This window comes from Notolabrus celidotus, chromosome 19 (assembly GCF_009762535.1).
Source record: "Notolabrus celidotus isolate fNotCel1 chromosome 19, fNotCel1.pri, whole genome shotgun sequence".
In the NCBI taxonomy this organism is placed as follows: Eukaryota; Metazoa; Chordata; class Actinopteri; order Labriformes; family Labridae; genus Notolabrus; species Notolabrus celidotus.
This window is the reverse complement of record NC_048290.1, coordinates 20,887,778-20,906,959: the sequence shown is the minus strand read 5'-3', so window position 1 is coordinate 20,906,959 and position 19,182 is coordinate 20,887,778. Positions and strand designations below refer to the sequence as shown.

General features: G+C 39.7%; 1 protein-coding gene across 1 annotated transcript in view; it reads left to right on the top strand.

Moving 5' to 3' along the window:
* Positions 1-19,182, top strand: part of igsf9a (immunoglobulin superfamily, member 9a) — a 78,980-nt gene that overhangs the window by 436 nt on the left and 59,362 nt on the right. The window contains exons 2-3 of the mRNA XM_034710024.1: positions 10,310-10,404; positions 10,532-10,732. Of these exons, the coding sequence (XP_034565915.1) occupies positions 10,344-10,404; positions 10,532-10,732 (262 nt within the window). The 5' untranslated portion in view covers positions 10,310-10,343. The remainder of the gene's footprint in view (positions 1-10,309; positions 10,405-10,531; positions 10,733-19,182) is intronic.

Genomic DNA, 19,182 nt, shown 5'->3' with positions numbered 1-19,182 from the left:
AGCTATAGCTACTAAATGCAAACCAGGTCTGTGTTAATCATTCACGAAACCATATCTCCTTGTCTCTGTCTGATATCGCTAATTGGGTAATAAAAGTGTGACAGCTCCAGCTTGTGACCTCTTTAAAACTGGGGCAATCAGGTTAAAGGTATCTGGAAAAACTTTGCTTCAAAGCTTCCTAAAAACATGCTGGGTTGTATTCACATCACTTTCAGGGCTTTAGAACTACATTATTACAAAACAGAGTTTTGTTTTATTTCATGGAAATTATTGAAGTACAAATTGGAAACAGTTTTAACTCAGATAAGTTGACTTTTAATGATTTGTGGTCCAAACCAAGGGAAAAACTGAGCTGGCTCTCTTTGTTTTTTATCCTATTACATTTTTTTTCTGAGTCGCACGATGAGAGCTAGGAAGAATAATCTTTTTGTGCTGTTGATTTTATACTGAGACTAAATTCTATCTTTATTATATATTCTCATGATTCCCCGTAGACTAGGCCCGTTAAATCATTTCACAGCCTATTTCTGGTTTGATTGAGTCTGTAAAGGTGCCAGATGGGCACCGTTTCCCATAATATAATATCCCCAATCATCAGAGGATGGTTAAGTGGAAATATATTCTTGTACCTCTTTTTTGAAGGAGGACTTGTCTGACACAATATGAATTAGGCCTACGATTTAGATCTGATAGTTAGTGTCTGAAGTACATGCAAATGAGTGCCTGGAAAACACCATTAAGCCCATACCAGTGTTTTGCATGTTTATACCATCCCATTACTGATGGCTGAGAGGTTTGCTGTGATGTTGATGTAGATGTAGTTCACAAGAGGGGATTCATTTAAACTACACCTGACAATGATGCTACTTTTGACAGGAAGTGAAGAAGACATGATGATAACTACAATGAATTATCCATGTCTAAAAAGTCTCCGATGCACTGTAATGACATGGGGGGGAAGAGACAGCTGACAGATTGTGGAGAAATCACAATTAAAAGTGGCAGTAATGTAAAAAGCAACTTGTATCGTCAGAGCTCCTGAAAAGCTTGGCCTCAATATTTCAAACTCTGTGTATAAAGACAGTGAGGACAAGTCAACGCTTCATCCAGGTTTCACACTTTCAGAAACTCAAAGCTGCTTCATCGAGATGGATCATTGTGGGTGGATTTTGAGCAGATTATCTCCCATTAGGTGCTTGTTCAAATGTTGCTCAATACTGATTGGTTGAAAATGTGTGACGTCACCTCTTTCAAAAGAGCTCTGTTCACTTTGAGCCAGCAGGAAGTGCACAACAGGAAAATAGGAATGTGTCATGTTAAATAATCTTCACTTTAGTAAATTTTGACTGGGTAATTCAAATGAAGAATTCAAGGCCTGGAAGACAACAAATGAAATTAGTTGCCGTACATTATTATTCCTTACATTAAGTGTGCAGTCAAGCTGGCTCTAATTAAATGTTTAATTAGAGGTGTAAATCCTCCCAAGATGACCCTGATATGATTCAGTCCTGGAATCAGGATCAATGTAATGTCTGTAGACTCAACTATCAGGATTAGCATAAATTGGACTTTTGTGTTTGAATTTTTGAGGCACAAAGATCCTAAGTTTAAACTCAGGGAGGAGCCTTCTCATATCCCTGACAACAAACACACTTTGGATCAGTTTGACAGGAATCAATCAATTTGCAGCAGCTTTAGAGAAAAAAAATCTCTTTTTGTTGTCAACAAAATATCAGTTGACATAAAAACATTTGGCTCACGAAAGAAGAATTTCTGCACAGAATGGTTGAATCACATTCAGCTGGACAGAGATCATAAGTTTTAGTTCCTTCAGGACCTGAAACACATACTTAAGCACTTGGACTTCAGAACGTTGGGGTGTTGAAAACAGACTTTATCTCCTCTGCACTTTGACCCCACTGCACTTTTATTTTCTGTAAGTGACTGAAGTATATACTGTGGATCAAACAAAGAAACATTGTTCCTTTCATCTGGGTTTTTCTGACTGTGCTGATTCACTGAAAAATATACCTTATGTTTGAACTCTGAGTTTAGAGATGTATACCCACACTGCAGAAACCTTTTTATATTTCCTTTTCTCTCTTCTTTTCAGCCTGTCCTATTTTCTCTTTAAGTGCACATCAAACTGAGTCACACCAAGGGTTCCTTTTGTGATCGGAAGCCAGCTTTTGAAAATTGGCTTTTTTTTAAAGCCATGTGCAAGTTGTCGAAAACTAAAATCTACACTTAGAGGGTGCAGACAAAATAAGGTAAGCACCTTGAGGAGAAGAGCTTAGCTCTGCAGTCATAATATCACGATGACATTACTGGTGCAGAGGTGGGTTACAGCTGCTTGAAATGTCAATAAGCTGAGTTTTTAAGCTGCGAGAGGCGTCTGGCAGTCATCACTCTGATGGGAGATTCTGAAGCACATCAGCTAACAGAAAGGACCTCCAAAGAGCTTGTAGAGAACAAGCTCAGAGGAAATGTAGTATGTAAGAAAGAGCCTTCTCGAATTTCTTAATGAAAATATGGAGTATTGAGGAGTAGTGAGTCAGAAGTTGTTATTACAGGAATTGGTTTATTCAGTTTAAAGGTACAGTGTGTAAAAACGTCTTGGGGCTACGTAGCTAATTTCTCTATCGGCACACACTGTTGGGGGGTGAATTTTTTCTAACGCACCAGTTCAGAAGATATTTCGATTACGAGTTTTGCCCAAATAAGTACATGACTGACTTGACTGACAGGTGGGAACACATAGCTGTTGGCTAGGAGGCTCAAACTCTGCCCCTTTACCTCACACTAAGCTTGGTTGAGTTCAGCATTTCCAATATGGCTGCCGCCACCTGGCTTCAAATCAGCGCTCAGGAACAGATGGGTGAAGTCATGGATACTACGTCCATCATTTATACAGTCTATGATTGAAACGCTCCCTTGCTCCCCCCAACCTGAAACCATGATGGCCTTCAAGGTCAAAAAGCTCATGTGATGCTTTATCAGTATAATCATTTTGTGTTTACACCATCAAAAACTGTTAGTACAAATTATTTTCTGCACAACAACCACTCTTTATTTCTTCATCTTCCAACTTTTGCATTTTGTGCAGCCACCCACTAAATACAGTCATGCATATGTTACTTGTTTGTCCGTTCTCTGCTGTGATAGAATCATGGTGGAGCAAGATGTTGGAATCTATGGACGGAGAACTGCTCATTATAAGTGGGGTTATTTTTTGCATTCAGGTGATTATACATTAGTTTTAACATTCTCACGAATATTGTATTCCATTTCTACCAAGTGTGTTCTGGTAAATGTCACAAATTATACCCAATAATACCTTGTTAAGCTGTACTAGTCATTTGTTTTCACTTATTGGACACCAGATTCCAGCAATGCAGAGGCCTTTTTATTGAAATGTATTATATTTATACATATGTCTGACTATACAGGGCCTGTATACCTGCTTTTTGCCTGACAATTTTAACTTCAAGGCTCAAGTCAAGTCTTTTATTCAGATTTTTGTGACTTGTGACCCCTACACAGCCTCAACAGTCTAATAAGCTCTTGAATTTATCAGCACAGTGTAGCTGTAATAATAAATCAACTGGCTGGTGGAAAATGATGAGGTAATTATTTTGTCAATGATTAATTTTTTAGGCATCAATAAAAACAAGGAGATTTGCTTCCTCTCTTTGTATATAAATATAAAAGCAAGAAAAGACTAGTCATCTCTCAGCACAGTTGGTGCCCTGCATACGTGTCCCTATAAGTTCTCAAGATGTCAGCCTGGCAGATATTTTTTGTCATTTCTACATTTCTGGCTGAGTTGCAGCTATGAGTCAGAGCAGAAATTGCTTTGTCAAAATCTGATTGTAACTTTTAGACAGATGAAGTTGGACACAAGACAGCGTGAGTCAAAGGTCTACAAGACAACGGGTGGGCTTGTCTTTCTTCGGAATAAGGAATAAAATATTGTAAAAGTTCCTCTCGTAGTTTGTCAGCTGTGTTTTGGTTCCATCCAGTTTGACAGCACAGAGGCCTCAAGTCCACATCCACTGCTCTGTGGGAAGTTAGAGGGGTACTCTGACAGAGAACGCACTTCAGATTCTGCTTATACAGGTCTCAGAGAGTACCGCTGCATGGGTGAACATGAAACATTTTGTCCTCCTAAAAACTGATTAATGAATTGAGCGAGGTCACTTGAGGTTTCTTAAGACTACAAAGATCCCGGGGTTGTATAGTCACAACAAAGAGCTTAACAGAGCTCATCATCTCTGCTTCAGGCTAGCCCCTAGAGCTACCATTAGCCTATAGGAGGGATGGGTTTTTCAAACAAAAACACTTAAAGTCACAGGGAACTAATCAACCCCCCCTTCTGCTGGGTGCCTCACTCTTTGTCATCTAGTTATTGTATGATATGCTAGTTTCTGTTGTGGTGGTTGCTCTTGACCTTAGTTTCTTATTTTAAAGGAGTACCACAGAAGTATTTGACAGCTGCTGAAGCCTCTGCAGTTTCCCCTGGTTCAGAATCTCACAGCACCACAAGACAAGCTATAACTACCATTCGTCAGTTGTACTGCATTACCATCAGGCCCTGGTTATGGAAAAATATTTTCTGGATGAGGTAATGCTCACATGAGCTATCAAATTGACTATTCAAATATTTGTAAAACTATGACCCATACTCATAGAATGTATAAATAATAAGCACAGCCATCATTATGTCATCCATTGCTTTGACTGCATGTATGAAGCCTTGAGATCTGCAATTGGCCACCACCATGTTTATTGCAGCCAGATGTAACCGTATCTGAATGAGAGGGTGGTGCTGGAGGGGTGTAGTATTTATTTATCTATTCAGCCATGCTCGTAATTTCATTCTGCTTGGAATCTTTGATGTTTTTGCTGAATGACAAAAAATGTAGTCTTGAATCTTAAGGGGTTGAGCTAAACTGCCAACACTCATGGCTCTTTAATTACCTGCTGAATGAGCCACATTTGCCATCGTATTCCCCATTCTGAGATATTCTATATGTTGTGGTGGCTGACCACAGATGTTTATTTAAAACCAGAATCGGAAATACTTAATTAATCCCTGGGAAGGAAATTCGGAACCAAGAAAAGAAACAAAGGGAGCTTTAGGAGTATGGCGAACTTGCCGCTAGTTCGTCCAAATCTTGAGTGAGAGAGTAGCGAGTGTCCGACACATAACTGGTCTACTCGCCACTTGAGTACACTATAATCTCTCAGAGACAGACGCCACTGGTCTGCTTTCAGTCCCTAGAGTCAGAACGAAACATGGGGAAGCAGCGTTTAGTCATTATGCACCACATATCAGGAACAAACTCCCTGAAAGCTGTTGGTCTCTCTCAGAACTCTCACCTCTTTTAAATCAAAGACTAAGACTTTTTATTTACCATTGCCTTCCTATTTTAGCTATTTTTTTAAACTTGCTTTAAATGCAATTGTTTTTTAAGATATATTTATAATTTTCCTTTTCTTTTCTATGTTTTATTATATTTGTCAATTTAATTGTGCTCTTTTATGCCTGTCTGAATGTTTCCAATGCTTTTAATGTTTTAATGTTAAGCACATTGAGTTGCCCTCTTGTATGAAATGTGCTATACAAATAAAGCTGCCTTGCCTTGCCAACAACAGTCCTGACTGCTGTTAACCAGCTGACAGATATAAAATCATGATAGACAATCGATGAGCAAACAAAACTGGTATGATGCTACTTTTTTCTAGGCTGCATAAACATTACACAGAAGTGAAAGCGTGGACAAAGGAGACACCAGACAGAGTGATGAAGCAGCAGAGGAACTTATAGCAAGTTGAAAATGTGTGAATATGTTGATACACTTTCCCTGTAATACATGCAATGAAAGTATCTAGACCTGTTACCTGTTTACTGAGATACACTGACAGAAAGAAGAGTATATGAAATACATGATAACTGTTGATAGCTTTAAACTTGAGATCACAATCTTGGATATCCATTTGGTGCTATAAAACACACCGAGACTTATCTAAAAAATATCCTTTAGAGTTGTTGTGAATGGAAAAATGAACTTTAGTTACCAAAACCATTGTTGAGCCATGGCGTCAGCATGTATATCTGCTGGAAAAATAAGGATCTATTGAGGATTTTTGGCTTTTGGGGCCGAAAATGGAGTGGATACTGAAGCATCAGTTTTTTGTACTTTGCATTGGCTTCATTTTTCAACAGCAGGGAATAGCCACTACTAGCATTTCACAAAACAAGACTTGATCAGATTATTTGCAGTCGATTTGCATTGTGGGTAATGGCTGCACCATATTTTGACAAGAAAGAGGAATAAATATGAAAGATCATGTCTCTTGTTAGCATTAGTTCATATAATTTTGAGATAGCATAGTGAGTGGTTGGCGTTTTTTCATTATTCTCTGTCTGGTCAGAGGATAACATTAAATATATCTTACTGGCATATACAAATATCCTTGAAACCATTCTAATCAACTGAACAAATATCCTGTGTTTCACATTCCCTAAGGAAACAGTACGTGAAACTGTGAGAATCAGTACCCAGCACATTATACGGACACACGTGTTCCACTGAAATACTCATGAGAGAAGTGAATCTGATCAGAAACAAACATGTTGCAGCCTTTTTATCTTTAGTCTTCGAGTGTGCTGGGGTGAGAGGAAGCAGCACTGCTGATAAATCTGTTACTGTGCCTCGGTCATGATTAATCAGTGGGTGCCCATTTCTTCCCATGTGTAGATTAAAATGGCAACAACACAGAATTTCAACAGCATGCCTGTCACTGACATTTCTATTTCTGTCAGCTGATAAATCTGCGTGAAACAGAGAGCTTTCTTTTGAGAGCTACTGGCTCATTTATTTTAGCTTTGACCGTTTTCTGAGTGCCGTGCTGTCAATGTGCTTATGTTTATGCATGTCCTCAGAGTCAGCGTATGGGGGAACATGTCGCAGGGAAGCTGTCTAGAGACCATCTGTGTTACCATGGTGGAGGGTTTCACCTGCACAGGCCACTCTGTCTGGCAGCTCTGTGAGACTTTGGTTCAGATTTAATGATAGAAAATGTCCTGCAGTTTAACAAGACTTTTTTTGCCTCTCATCTCGTCTCTTGCTGTGTTTGCCGCACTTTCCCTGCTCTGTTTCTCTTCTTAATAGATTTTTTTTACCTCTTTTCTGCTTTATTGCCTCGCTATTTTGCCAGACTTACAAATAAGTTGCATCTTGTTAGAGCAATAAAAGCATAAACAACATTGTATTCATCTGTAGCTGTCTATTATATGGATAATAGAGCAGAAGTGTCTACTTATATATCTTCATCTGTGACATAATAAAAAATGAGGGACAAGAACATGTTGCGCATCTCTTTATTATGTGTCCAACAGGGCAGAGTCGCCGCTGCCTTGTCATGGCAACAGACAGTCTAAATTTGAGCATACGTGTGAGTGTTTGTTCTTTCAAACTGGCTCACTGTGTGAAGCCCAGAAATAAAAGAATCATAATGTTCAAGTTTTACCTTGAGCCAGTCTCAGCACACACTCAATACTAATTCAAATGTAAAAAGCCCAGGATGAAGCCTCTGTTGTGCTGATTTGCATAAAGCCAGCAGGGTGAAGGGCAGAGGATGGAGGCAGGCAAAGATCAGCAGTCATGCTGCAGATTGAGGATTCCTTTTTTTGACTTTCACTTTGATTTTGAGGCACATTTGTGTATGCTGTGCTGTTTGCTGAGGCAGGGGAGTTTGTTGAAACAGAGGCTGCAGCTGTGGACAGGCTACGTAATTGTTTTTCACCAGTTCAGACTTTGCCCTCGTTATGACATGAAAAAAGCCAATAAAAGTCTCATGTAGAGAGAGAGAGAGAGAGAGAGAGAGAGAGAGAGAGAGAGAGAGAGAGAATGAGAATGCACATGCTATATGCGGCTGGGTGAGGTGTTGGCTCATACTCAGGAAACAAGGAGCATCAGAAATCTTGTAAACTATTCTGGGCTTACCTGTATAGATTTTGTGTGTGAACTATATTCATAATAACAAGGGCTTTCAATGCAAATTTCATGCAAACTTAAAGCTGGGGTTGGTAGTCAGATTTAGATACACTTTTTGTCATACTGGTTAAAATAATCTTTATGTCCCGATGGCAATCAATACATAATGTGTTCTTAAAAAAGAGTGAAAAAAAGCCGCTATCTAAAGCCGGAGTAAACCTGGGAAAACAACAACCAATCCCTGCTATCAGGAGCCAAATAATGAAACCAATCAAAGCCCGTCCTGCCATTCTGCTCGCCTCCTGCGCGTACATTTCATGTTTGTTTGTGTTTTTAACTTTCACTATAATAATGTTTTGGTGTCTTTTTACTACCGAGTGAGACATGAGTTGACGTAGTGCAAAGCACAGACAATGTGCTGAGGACCGGTTTTGAATCAGTCGGAGTCCTGAGGACACGCTATATTCAAATTCATGATAGTTTTCCGTGACTACCAACCCTAGCTTTAAGTCAGAGCTTTAACTATGTGTAAACTTCATATATACAGTGCTATATATATATTACGTATTGCTTAATTTTTAGTGATTATATTCATACCATATGTTTTAAAATCCATGTTTTACAATCATTCATTTTGCAGTTTTAATACACAATGCAAGGCAACTAGACATTGGGATCTGAACAGCAGGTTTTTACAGCCTGAGCATTTTCTGTTTCAGTGAAATCTTTGCATATAAACTATTCATCTAAAAATCTATTGAGTGTTTTTGAATAACTCCCTCTGCAGACCGGAGTGCATCCTCCAACTTTCCTCTCATCTCAGCATACAGAGCTAGAGTCGTTTTTTCTTTCCTCTCATTGGTTTTGAAAATGGCTAGCACATCTTTCGACTTCTTTTCACCGCTGTCTGATGTCTGCTGTCTGCTGTCTTCTTCTGGTATGCTGACACTGTGAACTTATGTTTGGGGCCAGTTGATATCCGTTCATGTAAACCTCACAAATGTCATTAGCAATGCATAGAGTTGAGAAAAAGTGACATGGTAACTCAAATTGGTAAGGAAAATGCCTTATTTATTCAGTGTGCATATTAATCGGTCTGTCCAAAAATAGATAAATATGTGGGTATTTAAATGTATGTATATGTCAAGTATATGTTTGTATGTCCTTAAGTCCACCTGTCTGTCTATCTGTCTGTATGTAATTAGAGATGTATATACAAAGTATGAAAGCAATCTTTGTGTATTTGTACTATCTTATTGCTATCAATACTTAGAACAAGACCATGCAACCTTTTCTGAAGCAGAAACAACAACAACATGAACAGTAATAGCTGTTCTAATAAGCAGCGCTGGATCATTGTCCTTATCTGGCCAGTGTTTTGATGTCTGCTATTGTGAGTGGACGGACATGGTAGCACGTGCCTGGAGTATTTGTTAAGGGTGCTGCCACCAAAAATTAGCTGTAGTTCTTCATATCGGGGTACTGCAATGATTAATCCTAATTACATTCAGTAACAAATGTGGGCTGACAAAGGGGAGGCTAAACTGTCAGTCCATTTCCTGTCAAATGTGACCTTAAAACAAGCAGCAACTGTGGAAGAATGCACATGACCCCCGTGATACTAGGTCAACCATGTTGAAAAAGACAACCTTACATGACTGTTTGTGGTGTTTACTGGTTTATACAATGATTTTGTACATTATTGTATATCTTATGAAGGTGATTGACAGCTAAATAGTTGATGCTTTGAAGTTTGTTTGTAGAATCTGACCTCTCTTGTTAACGTCTTCCTCTAGTTTCCCATTAGCTAGAATGGAGGTTGGTGTTGTTTTGACTAGACTGAATCGGTCGCTGCGTCTTGACATTTAGTCGCGCTCCTTGATGCTGTATGATCCCATCAGCTCAGCTTATCTCTGTCCTTGAGTGCTGAGTCTCCTGGCTGCTCCAGCCAAATGTCTCTATTGATGGGCTCTAAATAAAACACTTAGATGTCACTCTACACGTGACACTCGGAAGATTTACGTGACATTTATGACATTTACTTTCAGAAAAGGATATAGGGCCATGAAGTTTTCTGGCAGCAGGGGCAGCTCTGCCCATTTGTGTAATGATATGGGATGAATTCCAGTTATTGGAAAGCTGTATAAAAATCTGAGCGCTTCTCTCCCCCTGTCTGTGAAATTATGACAGAAGCGACAGCTCGGCTGTAGCCTTTTAAGTTTGGAAATCTGTCACAGATGGCTGTCTCTTTGCATGCAGCCAAGGAAGTAATGTGATTGTGACAATTGTATCTCCTTTGCCAACAGATTGAACATGCTGCAGGTTGTATGAGTGACAGATATGGGATCAGCAGGATCATATATGCAGACTTTCACTCTGGTGGCCATTTCTTGTCTGTTTTGTAAGTATCTGAATCATTTTATTGGAAAGAGATTTGACATCCCTCTCTTTTTGATTTGATTTGCATCATATAAACACATACTAATCATTCATTTGAAACTAACCTGACATTTTTTCTCTCACATCAGTATCCAGTGAAGGTGGAAGCCTGGAGGTGCTAGGGAAGGCAGGAGGTGTGGTGGAGTTGGAGTGCAGTTTTCCCCCGTCAGGTCCAGCTGCTCTGTCCTTGGCATCCCTGCATGTGGTGGAATGGGTTCGACAGGGACTGGACATCCCTGTTCTGATGAAATTTGGATCGCACATGCCTCGGGTCCATCCACAATATGAGGGTGAGTGCCTGTGGAAATGATCACAATACACAATCCAATTAAAGACTATGTTAGAGGAATCCTATGTGTTCAATTAAGCTTCATAGTATACTACACGTGTTCTTAATGTTAAGTACTTCTGCTCATTCTTTTTAGAGTTCAAGTGTGAACCTTCACCTTGTTTTGTTTTGCAACTGGCATGATAATTTTGTTTAAGTCCAAACTTTTGAACTTTGCATACTTTTATGCTGTTGCCACACTAACTTGTTTTATGTGGTGTCTTATCCAAAGACGATATAGGGGAGGTTCTAACATTTAGACTTACTAATAGAACCTGGTTAAAATATTACCTCATCAGTAATTATGTTCAGATTTGAGATGATAGCAGATACAGTAGTATCTTATTTGTTCGCTGTTAAGTCACAAAAGACTGTAGTACAGGAAGTCAATGACAATTTAAGATCACCTATTTTTTTCAGCTTGAAATATCCTGAAAACAATCAATAGCTTAACATTCCATATTGTATGGGCTTCGTGGTCATCTGAGGATAAACCCTACGGATTATGGTGACCACCTTACTCTGCATTAAGCACCACCATGAGGTTTACTTTTAGGTTTTTAATAGATATGTCATACATAAACCATTCATCAGCTAGCTTTTGGATGAAATCTGGTGTAGACATTCATGCTCCCTTTGGGATGACCAGGTCCTCTCCTGACCTTTAGCCTGGAGCCATCATTTAGCCACATTTTACACTTTGTCAGATGCTAACTAAAAACCAATCACTTTCCAATCTGCCTCAGCTGCACTTTTTGCCAAGTACCTATACCGCATGTGCAAGCTATCAGGCTAAACTAGGATGGTTAAAACTGAGATTCAAAATAAAAAATTGACATAAGGTTTATGTTGACATTGGGGATGTTAGCAAGCAGCTAGGGAAACACTGAGAACATTTTTTATAATTGAGCGCAATTTATTTAACCCAACCAAACAATGGATTACAGAGTCTTATAAAAAATGTCAAATTGGTTTGCCAAGTGTAGTTAACGTTAGCAGAGCTAGCACCACTAGCCTTTGGTCCCCCTTGCAGGTAAACATCCACATGCCTGTGCTGGCTACGCATTTCTTTGGTTGAGTGGCTGTACACCAGTTTAACCAAACACAGTCTTCATTCAACTTCATCTCCATTTTCTAGATCAGAATACTGACAAACCACCACAAGTTGCCATCTGTCATGTTAGCTTGTTTACATCTGTTATTGTTGTAGCCGTTAACTGGAGCTAGTGGCAGATGGCTGATCTACATCTGAGACACAACATTTGACCAGCAGTTCAGACCTACAATAATCAAATTATTAATAATTAATGTAACTGCCTATTCATTCCAGTGCCGACTAGCCAGGGTGACACAGGTTAATTGATTAGTTAACTAAATGGCACTATTCCGTATCTAAGGGATGTAGTTCTGGACCATTGATCAGAGGAAATTTGAATGCAGGGATTGTTTTGTTGTGACTGAAAAGATGTGCTAAAGTTATTTTTTGGTGAGTTAGAATTCATTGTAAACCTGTCTCAGTATTTCTGTCCTTTTTTAAAACCACAGTCAACTATCATCATTGCAAAATAAATGTGATTGAAGGCCCAGGATACATAAAGTACCAGTATTATTAAAGAAGGATGTGCTGTGAGACCACAGTCCCATTTCCCCAACTGAAAGAATGTAACCAGTATCTGGGTCTGGGCGTGTTTTTAGCACCACACCTTGATGGCCTTTCAAATCAGTCTCAGTGGGAGCTACTTTTTCTGGAGCTGAAGCTCTCACATTGCATCACCGCCTATTGTGCTCTTTCTGCCCACAGCACTGAGAACAAAGCAAGTCTGTGGGGAAAAATATCCTCAATGGACCAAGAAAACCCATGTGTAGCTCCTGTTATCCTTTAAAGTCACAAACAATAGGACTGGTGTGGACAAAAGGGGAGCATGGCTGGGTGGCTCAGATATTCTTTTTGTCAGAGGACTTTTCGTCCGCATAGAATTTTACCCCATCCACCTTTCCGAAGGCTATTTGAACTCCAGCAAGGAGGCCATATAGTGTTTTGACTAAAGTGTAACTGAAAAGAGAAACTACCTGAACAGGCTTCATGATATCTCCTAGAAGTGTAGCATTAATCCTTATTGTTTAACATACATAGAGAGCACATAGGAACCTCTACTTGTCATTCCTTAACAGCAACATAAATGCTTATAGATAGTAGGTATCAACATTTCATAAAAACAGCTTAACGATTAGAAATTCCACCCCTTAAACACTTCTTACCCACAGTTGCATCAGCTAGTACAAAGTCGTGCTGTGCTAAATATTGTTCAAACCCACAGAACTTCATTCTGAATTCTGGTGGAGATCCCAAATGTTTTTAAAGATATCAAGTCTGTCAGGCAGAATTTTTGGAAAAGGTGGATGCACAAAATATATCATATGTCAAATTATTTGATGGAGAGTGAAACACCTCACTCTGGATTCATTTTAAACAGTTTCAATGAAGATCTGGAACAAGATGATAAAGAGTGAGAGGGTTTTCTTATTTGTAAAGATTCTCCAGGGTAAATAAAAAAGGATCAAATAGCAGATAAGTGGTTCAGAACATAAATGGTAATTTGGGAAATCTAAAAAATGAGAGATGCAACACAGTTTGAGATAAAAGCCTTGCCACTAGGAATATTTAAAACTTTTATCAGTCCTAAATCATTATCACCTAAATGCATTCGTATTATTTCATTATTTGTTAGGAAAAAGGGGCAATTAAAAACAACTCCTTTGGCTCTGTTAACATTAGATGGGCATGTATCTTTAAGTATCTTAACATTTCATTTTATTACCTTTTACCATGAACGTATCCACAGGCTACAAACACATTGGAGGAGTTAAACTGTAGGAATGCAGGACCTTGATACGAACTGTTAATGCATGTGTCAGGAAATTAGACTGTTTTGGGGTCACTTGAAAAGAGTGAGGTACTCATGAGTGGTTGTTATATGATGCAAACACATGATGGAGAAAAAAACTAAGTGTGGTATAGCTAGCTGTCTTGAAATAATGATCATATCATATGAGCATTATGGAGTAAAGCATTTTTCCCCCAAAACTATCTTAATTAATCCGAACTTTTAACAATTTAAGTTGAAGCCCAAATAACTAAATCCAATCTAGGTTCTCCTCCATAATGGTCAGTTTAATTCTGCAATGATAAGGCTGCTTTTTCTATAGTTTTCTTATTTTCAGTAAATTACAAAACCTCAGTATGGACAATTGCATTCTGCCTTAAAACTCTACTGCAGATACAATTAGGTGTACAAGATGGACTATCAATGCTTTTTAGGCATCTAAAAATCAATCCCGTATCCAATGTGACCAATATACCAGTATTAAAAACAGAGAAGCAAGCAGCCACTTTGTTGCGCAAAGCATGCTGGATACTAAATGAGGTGGACCAGTCTATGGCACCACACTCAAATGTTAATCTGTCTCATTAGGTCCTAATCAGGCATTTAAAGTAAACAGTGGTATGCTATTAAGTAAATACATTTTGTAGAGTGTTGGAAAAATACCTAAATTCAAGACAACAAATGAAGAGCAGAGGAGGTGGCGTGAGTCCCAGTGAATTGGTCATGGGCAGTGGTTCAATACATACATTATATCTACCATTGGCTGTGTTCTGCTATACGGGTAGCTGGCAGGGTGGCGATAACAGATGGTACTAGAAACCTACTAGAAGCTACTCATCTGCATAGAAACTGGTCATTGCTGAATGCTTTTTGCCTTCAGGAGCCCCCAAAATTAGACTGTCTTGAATTCCAGATTTTATGGTAATGCTAAAAAAACATGTCTTATATAATAAATGCATAATTATAAAGTGGATTTATGTAGGACATTTTTCTACTGAAAGTGACGACCCATTTAGGGTGCTACCCTTTATTTCAAACTTTAGGTTGATCTGTCTAGAATTGATTTAAAGATAAACCACTTGTTCATGGTAATAAAGGAATATGTCAGCAGGTGTAATGGTGCGACACAGTGACACGTTTTAAATAGCTTCTAAGCAAAATGTCAGAGAGAAAATCGATTTTTCTGGCTCTGCCTGAGCTGAAAATACTTGTTAGCAGGATCAATTCATTGTTGGTTTTGGGATTTGTTGACAGTAAGACAAGTATGGAATATTGCCAGGCTTTTCCTTTGAGCCACTATTTAAATACAACCTGAAAAGTCATAGGTCGCACAGATTCATTGGTTGTCCTGACACATTAAACAGCAGTAATTGTTGCATTTAGGTGTTTGTTTGCCAAAGGATCAGAACCTGCTTTTAACTGAGCCAAGGCCTTTCTCATTTGAGTTGAATGCCACTCCCTCGCCCGACACAAGGAAATACGGCACAGACATTTACATAGCAATAAAGTCAGGCTGAACCTTGGCTGATGAATTATTGGAAGTGGGAGCGGGGCAGACTTTAATTCCAGCCCGGGCTCATAAAAGACAGTAGCCTTTTGTCGGTGACTCTGAGGACGATCCTTCAACGTACACTGATGTCACCTTTCATTACACTGGATGTTAGCTGCAGAAGAAGCCAGGCAATATAGAGGCAGTAAAACTCTGAAGTTTGCATACCCTTTGGCCTGTGAATCACACTTATTGTACACTCAACCCGACAATAAAGCTTCCTGCACAGAGAAACACCTTCTTTTATAAGGAAAGGTATGTTAATCACATGCCTCTCTGGTGACAAACAGAAACCTGCTGTTCTAATGCGGATACAAAAGGTTTGAAAAAAGATGCTTCGTCCAATTCAACGCTGGACTTTCTCACAGCTACATGCTGGTGTGGGGGTAACAGGTGCAACATGGGAAACTAACGCTTAAGTGATGGAAGGAGAGGTGTGTGTTTCACCTCCTCAGGCTATGAATGTTCTCAGGTGTCTCAACAGTTTGGTTCCAAGAGCCAGAGCCCAACTGTTGCTTTGGTGTAGTGATTCTTACAGCAACAAAACTGATTCACTCTGTCAAGGTTCCATTTTTTTTGCACCGTTTTTCCCTCTTTGCCAACTTAAAAGGATAAAACCTGACCTTTTGTGATTGCAGGCCACCTCTTCCATCAATACTCTTTGTGCCTGACCTTGTGTGCAGCTTCACTGTGTGTGAGATACATTAGATTTTGGTCAGATTGCTCCCTGGAGAGTGTTAAGAGCTAAAAGGGTTTAAATGTATTTGTTGTAATAGAGCAGTTAAGATCAAAGGATTAGTGTCTGATCTGTGAAGAGGACAGAGAGTGCCTCAGCACCCCTAAAGTTGCTGACTGTATTAGAATACAGCTGTATGAACCAAGCAGCAACCTCCTGTATTAAGAAAAGAAGCCAAAACGGAGGTGCTAAAAATTGAAGTTCCTCCATTGTCCACATGAGGCTGGCTCCAAAAACCAAAGAAGCACAATTTGACAGCGAAAAAAAAACCAAATTTACTGCCTGGTTCAAAAATAATTATGATCTGTATGCCTCATTTCTCTATTCGCACATGCTATATGGGAGGGGAACTTTTATATAGCACTTTAGTTTTAAGATATGAAGGTTATGAGTTCAGGGGCACAGCTGACCTGACCGACAAGACGGCACACTGCAGGTGTTTGCAAGGGGGCTAAAGGCCCGCCTCAACTCTGTCTCTTTGCCTCATGTAGGCCAACCGAAAGTTACGGTGATTCAGCAATTCCAACATGGCAACAGCATAGACTGTATAAAATATGAACGCAGTATCCGTGACGTCAACCATCTGTTTCTGAAGAGCTGTTTTGAGGCCAATCATGGCGGCAGCCATATTGCTGCTGTCGAGCCAGTGTGACGTAAAGAGGCGGAGTTTGAGCCTCCTCGCCAATAGCTATAGTCTTCCTGCAGTCAGCTGTGCCTCTTATTGGAAGACTCGTAATCTCAATATCTTCGAAATTGCCGCGTTAGAAAAAAATTCACCCCCCTCACAGTGTGAGCCGATCGAGAAATGAGCTATCGAGACTACACTTGTCTTTTGTACCAGGCTGTACACATGTTTATTTCTGCTTTAAAGATCATCTTTTTCCCACTCATGTGCATGTGACTTCCGGTACATCCGAAGCCAGCCTCAAGTGGATCCTCGATGAACTGCAGTTTTTAGCACTTCAGCTTTGGACTCATATTTTTAGACCGGAGGTTGCCGCTTGGGCAACAGCCATCAAGGGCTTCAAAATTTCAGAATCCAATGGGTGACATCACGGAGACTATGTCTATGGTATGATCACAGCACAAGCTCTTTTCAAGTTAAAACTCATCACACTCAGCAGGCTATGTGGGAGAAGCACGTTACAGACAGCTAATATGGCTAATACACTTTCCTTTCCCCACATGGACAAACACGAGAGTTTGCTCTGCAGTTGCTCATCTTTCTTATTACAGCAAGCTGCTCCCAATTCAAATTTCAAACCATCACACTCTCGAGCATAAGGGAGCAACCAGCTGCAACCTCACGTGAAACCTTATCTGCTTCTTTCTCTCACTGAAACCTGAATGTCTCTGTGCGGTGTGCCATACGCTGACGACATCTTTGAAGATGCTGTGGGGTCTCTGCCCGTAAATATCACATTCTCAGGGACATGGACGTCCGTGTTGTGCAAAGCAGTTTTTAATTTTTCATGCAGAGTCCTGTCCAACCAGAAAAGACGCTCTGCCGGCGATGCCCCAAAAGACTTTTTTAGCATTTAAAAACTTCATTTCCAAAATGTTACACATCCATTTTTGGAGGACATAAAATCAATTCCTCTGGGGCATCTTTCACTCCAACAGAATAATACAACAGAAAAACAAACACATGCTCTGTGGCCTTTGAAGTTGTCCTTTTGTCAGGTAAAGGGCTGCTTTGTAGTGAGGTTAATTAAGCAACTCAAACCAATGAACATATCAGCATCTGTTGAAGCTGTTTTTGAAGTTAGTTCTTGGCATGATCCAAATCCTGTTTTCATTTATTTGTGCTTTATATAAAAGAAATGAAAACAAATTAAGGTAATTAAAGAATACTGCTTGACTACCCAGATGCAAACAAGCACAGATGGGAGATGGCAACTCCGATACAACATGCTTGTCAGTGTTTTGTTGTTGAAAATAAAGACAAGGTTATATGTTGGCTATTTCTGGTTAAACTGGGGAATAACCACTCCACAGGCGTGATGTGTAACCTGAACAGGCATGTTGACGTTAACCTGCAAGAAGGACAAAGGCTGGTGTTGCTAGCTTGGCAAAATGATTACACAGCCCCTGCTGAGCTGTGTCCAAACTTAATTTTTGACTGTTTTCTGAGTTTATTTTTACTTTTACACTTATTGGTTAAATAGAACAATGAGGACTCAGAAGTTTCTTGCTTTGGAACATCTCATACAATAAAAACCCTCAACCACAAACCAACACTTTCATGGGAAATAAAAAGATTTGGGTCAGGCCCATCAGATTTACTCTCAGGTAGAAAAAGCTGCTGGATTAATTAAACACTTCTTGATCTGTCTCAAATGACATTACACCAAAGGGTCTTGTCAGTATTTCAGAATGAATGCTCATTCTTTTTTTTTTCATTTCTTCTTCAAAAACTGTGTTTTCAAGAAATGGTAAAGGCCATGACAAGTTTTTAACCAACCCTGTTGTGAATGCAGCAAACCTTTATATTCAGACAAGACCTTTTCATTTGTAAGGTGTTGTATTTCATTACAGCACTGAAGGGTTTTGTGTTTCCCTGTCACCTGAGAGCCTCTTGGGGGGATGGGGTTTGGGCTTCGGTTGGAAACAGTTGGGCGAATAAATACATTATGTGTGTGTGAGCGAGTGTATCGCTGTGGGTGTGTCTGTGTGCGAGTGCACGAATTAAACTGATCAGGGTTATTGTTTGGCCAGGAGGAGTCAAAAAGCTGCACTTTGGTTGATTTAATTCAACGGATTTAGTGAGCAGAGAAGAGAGGAGCAGGGCAGAGAACCTGAGGAGGAGAGGGAGGAGGAGGAGGAGGAGGGGTTGTTGTTGGTGGGGGTGGTGCATCGACCTGTTGTCAGTATCGTTATCATTCCCTGCTGTAGCTCTGGTGTTTGGTTACCTGCATCATCATCTATGGATTCACTTCACTCTCTGGTTTAGAAGAGCTTTCATTATTCTCCTTATTGATATTATTTAAAAGAAAATAAGCAACTCAGTTTGTAACTGTTCCTGAGACTTCCAACATTAAAACAGCTAATCTTACTTGTCCACATACATGCAATAACATTATATAGTCAGAAGTTTGTGGACACTGACGTTTTGCTCCCCTCACATGAAGCTGGGTACCTCACTCTAACACAGCCTCTGAAACTGATGTAAACCTGGCTGCAGGGTTCGCTCCTATTAGAGCGTCGTGCAGGTCTGACACTGATGTTAACTGATAAGGTCT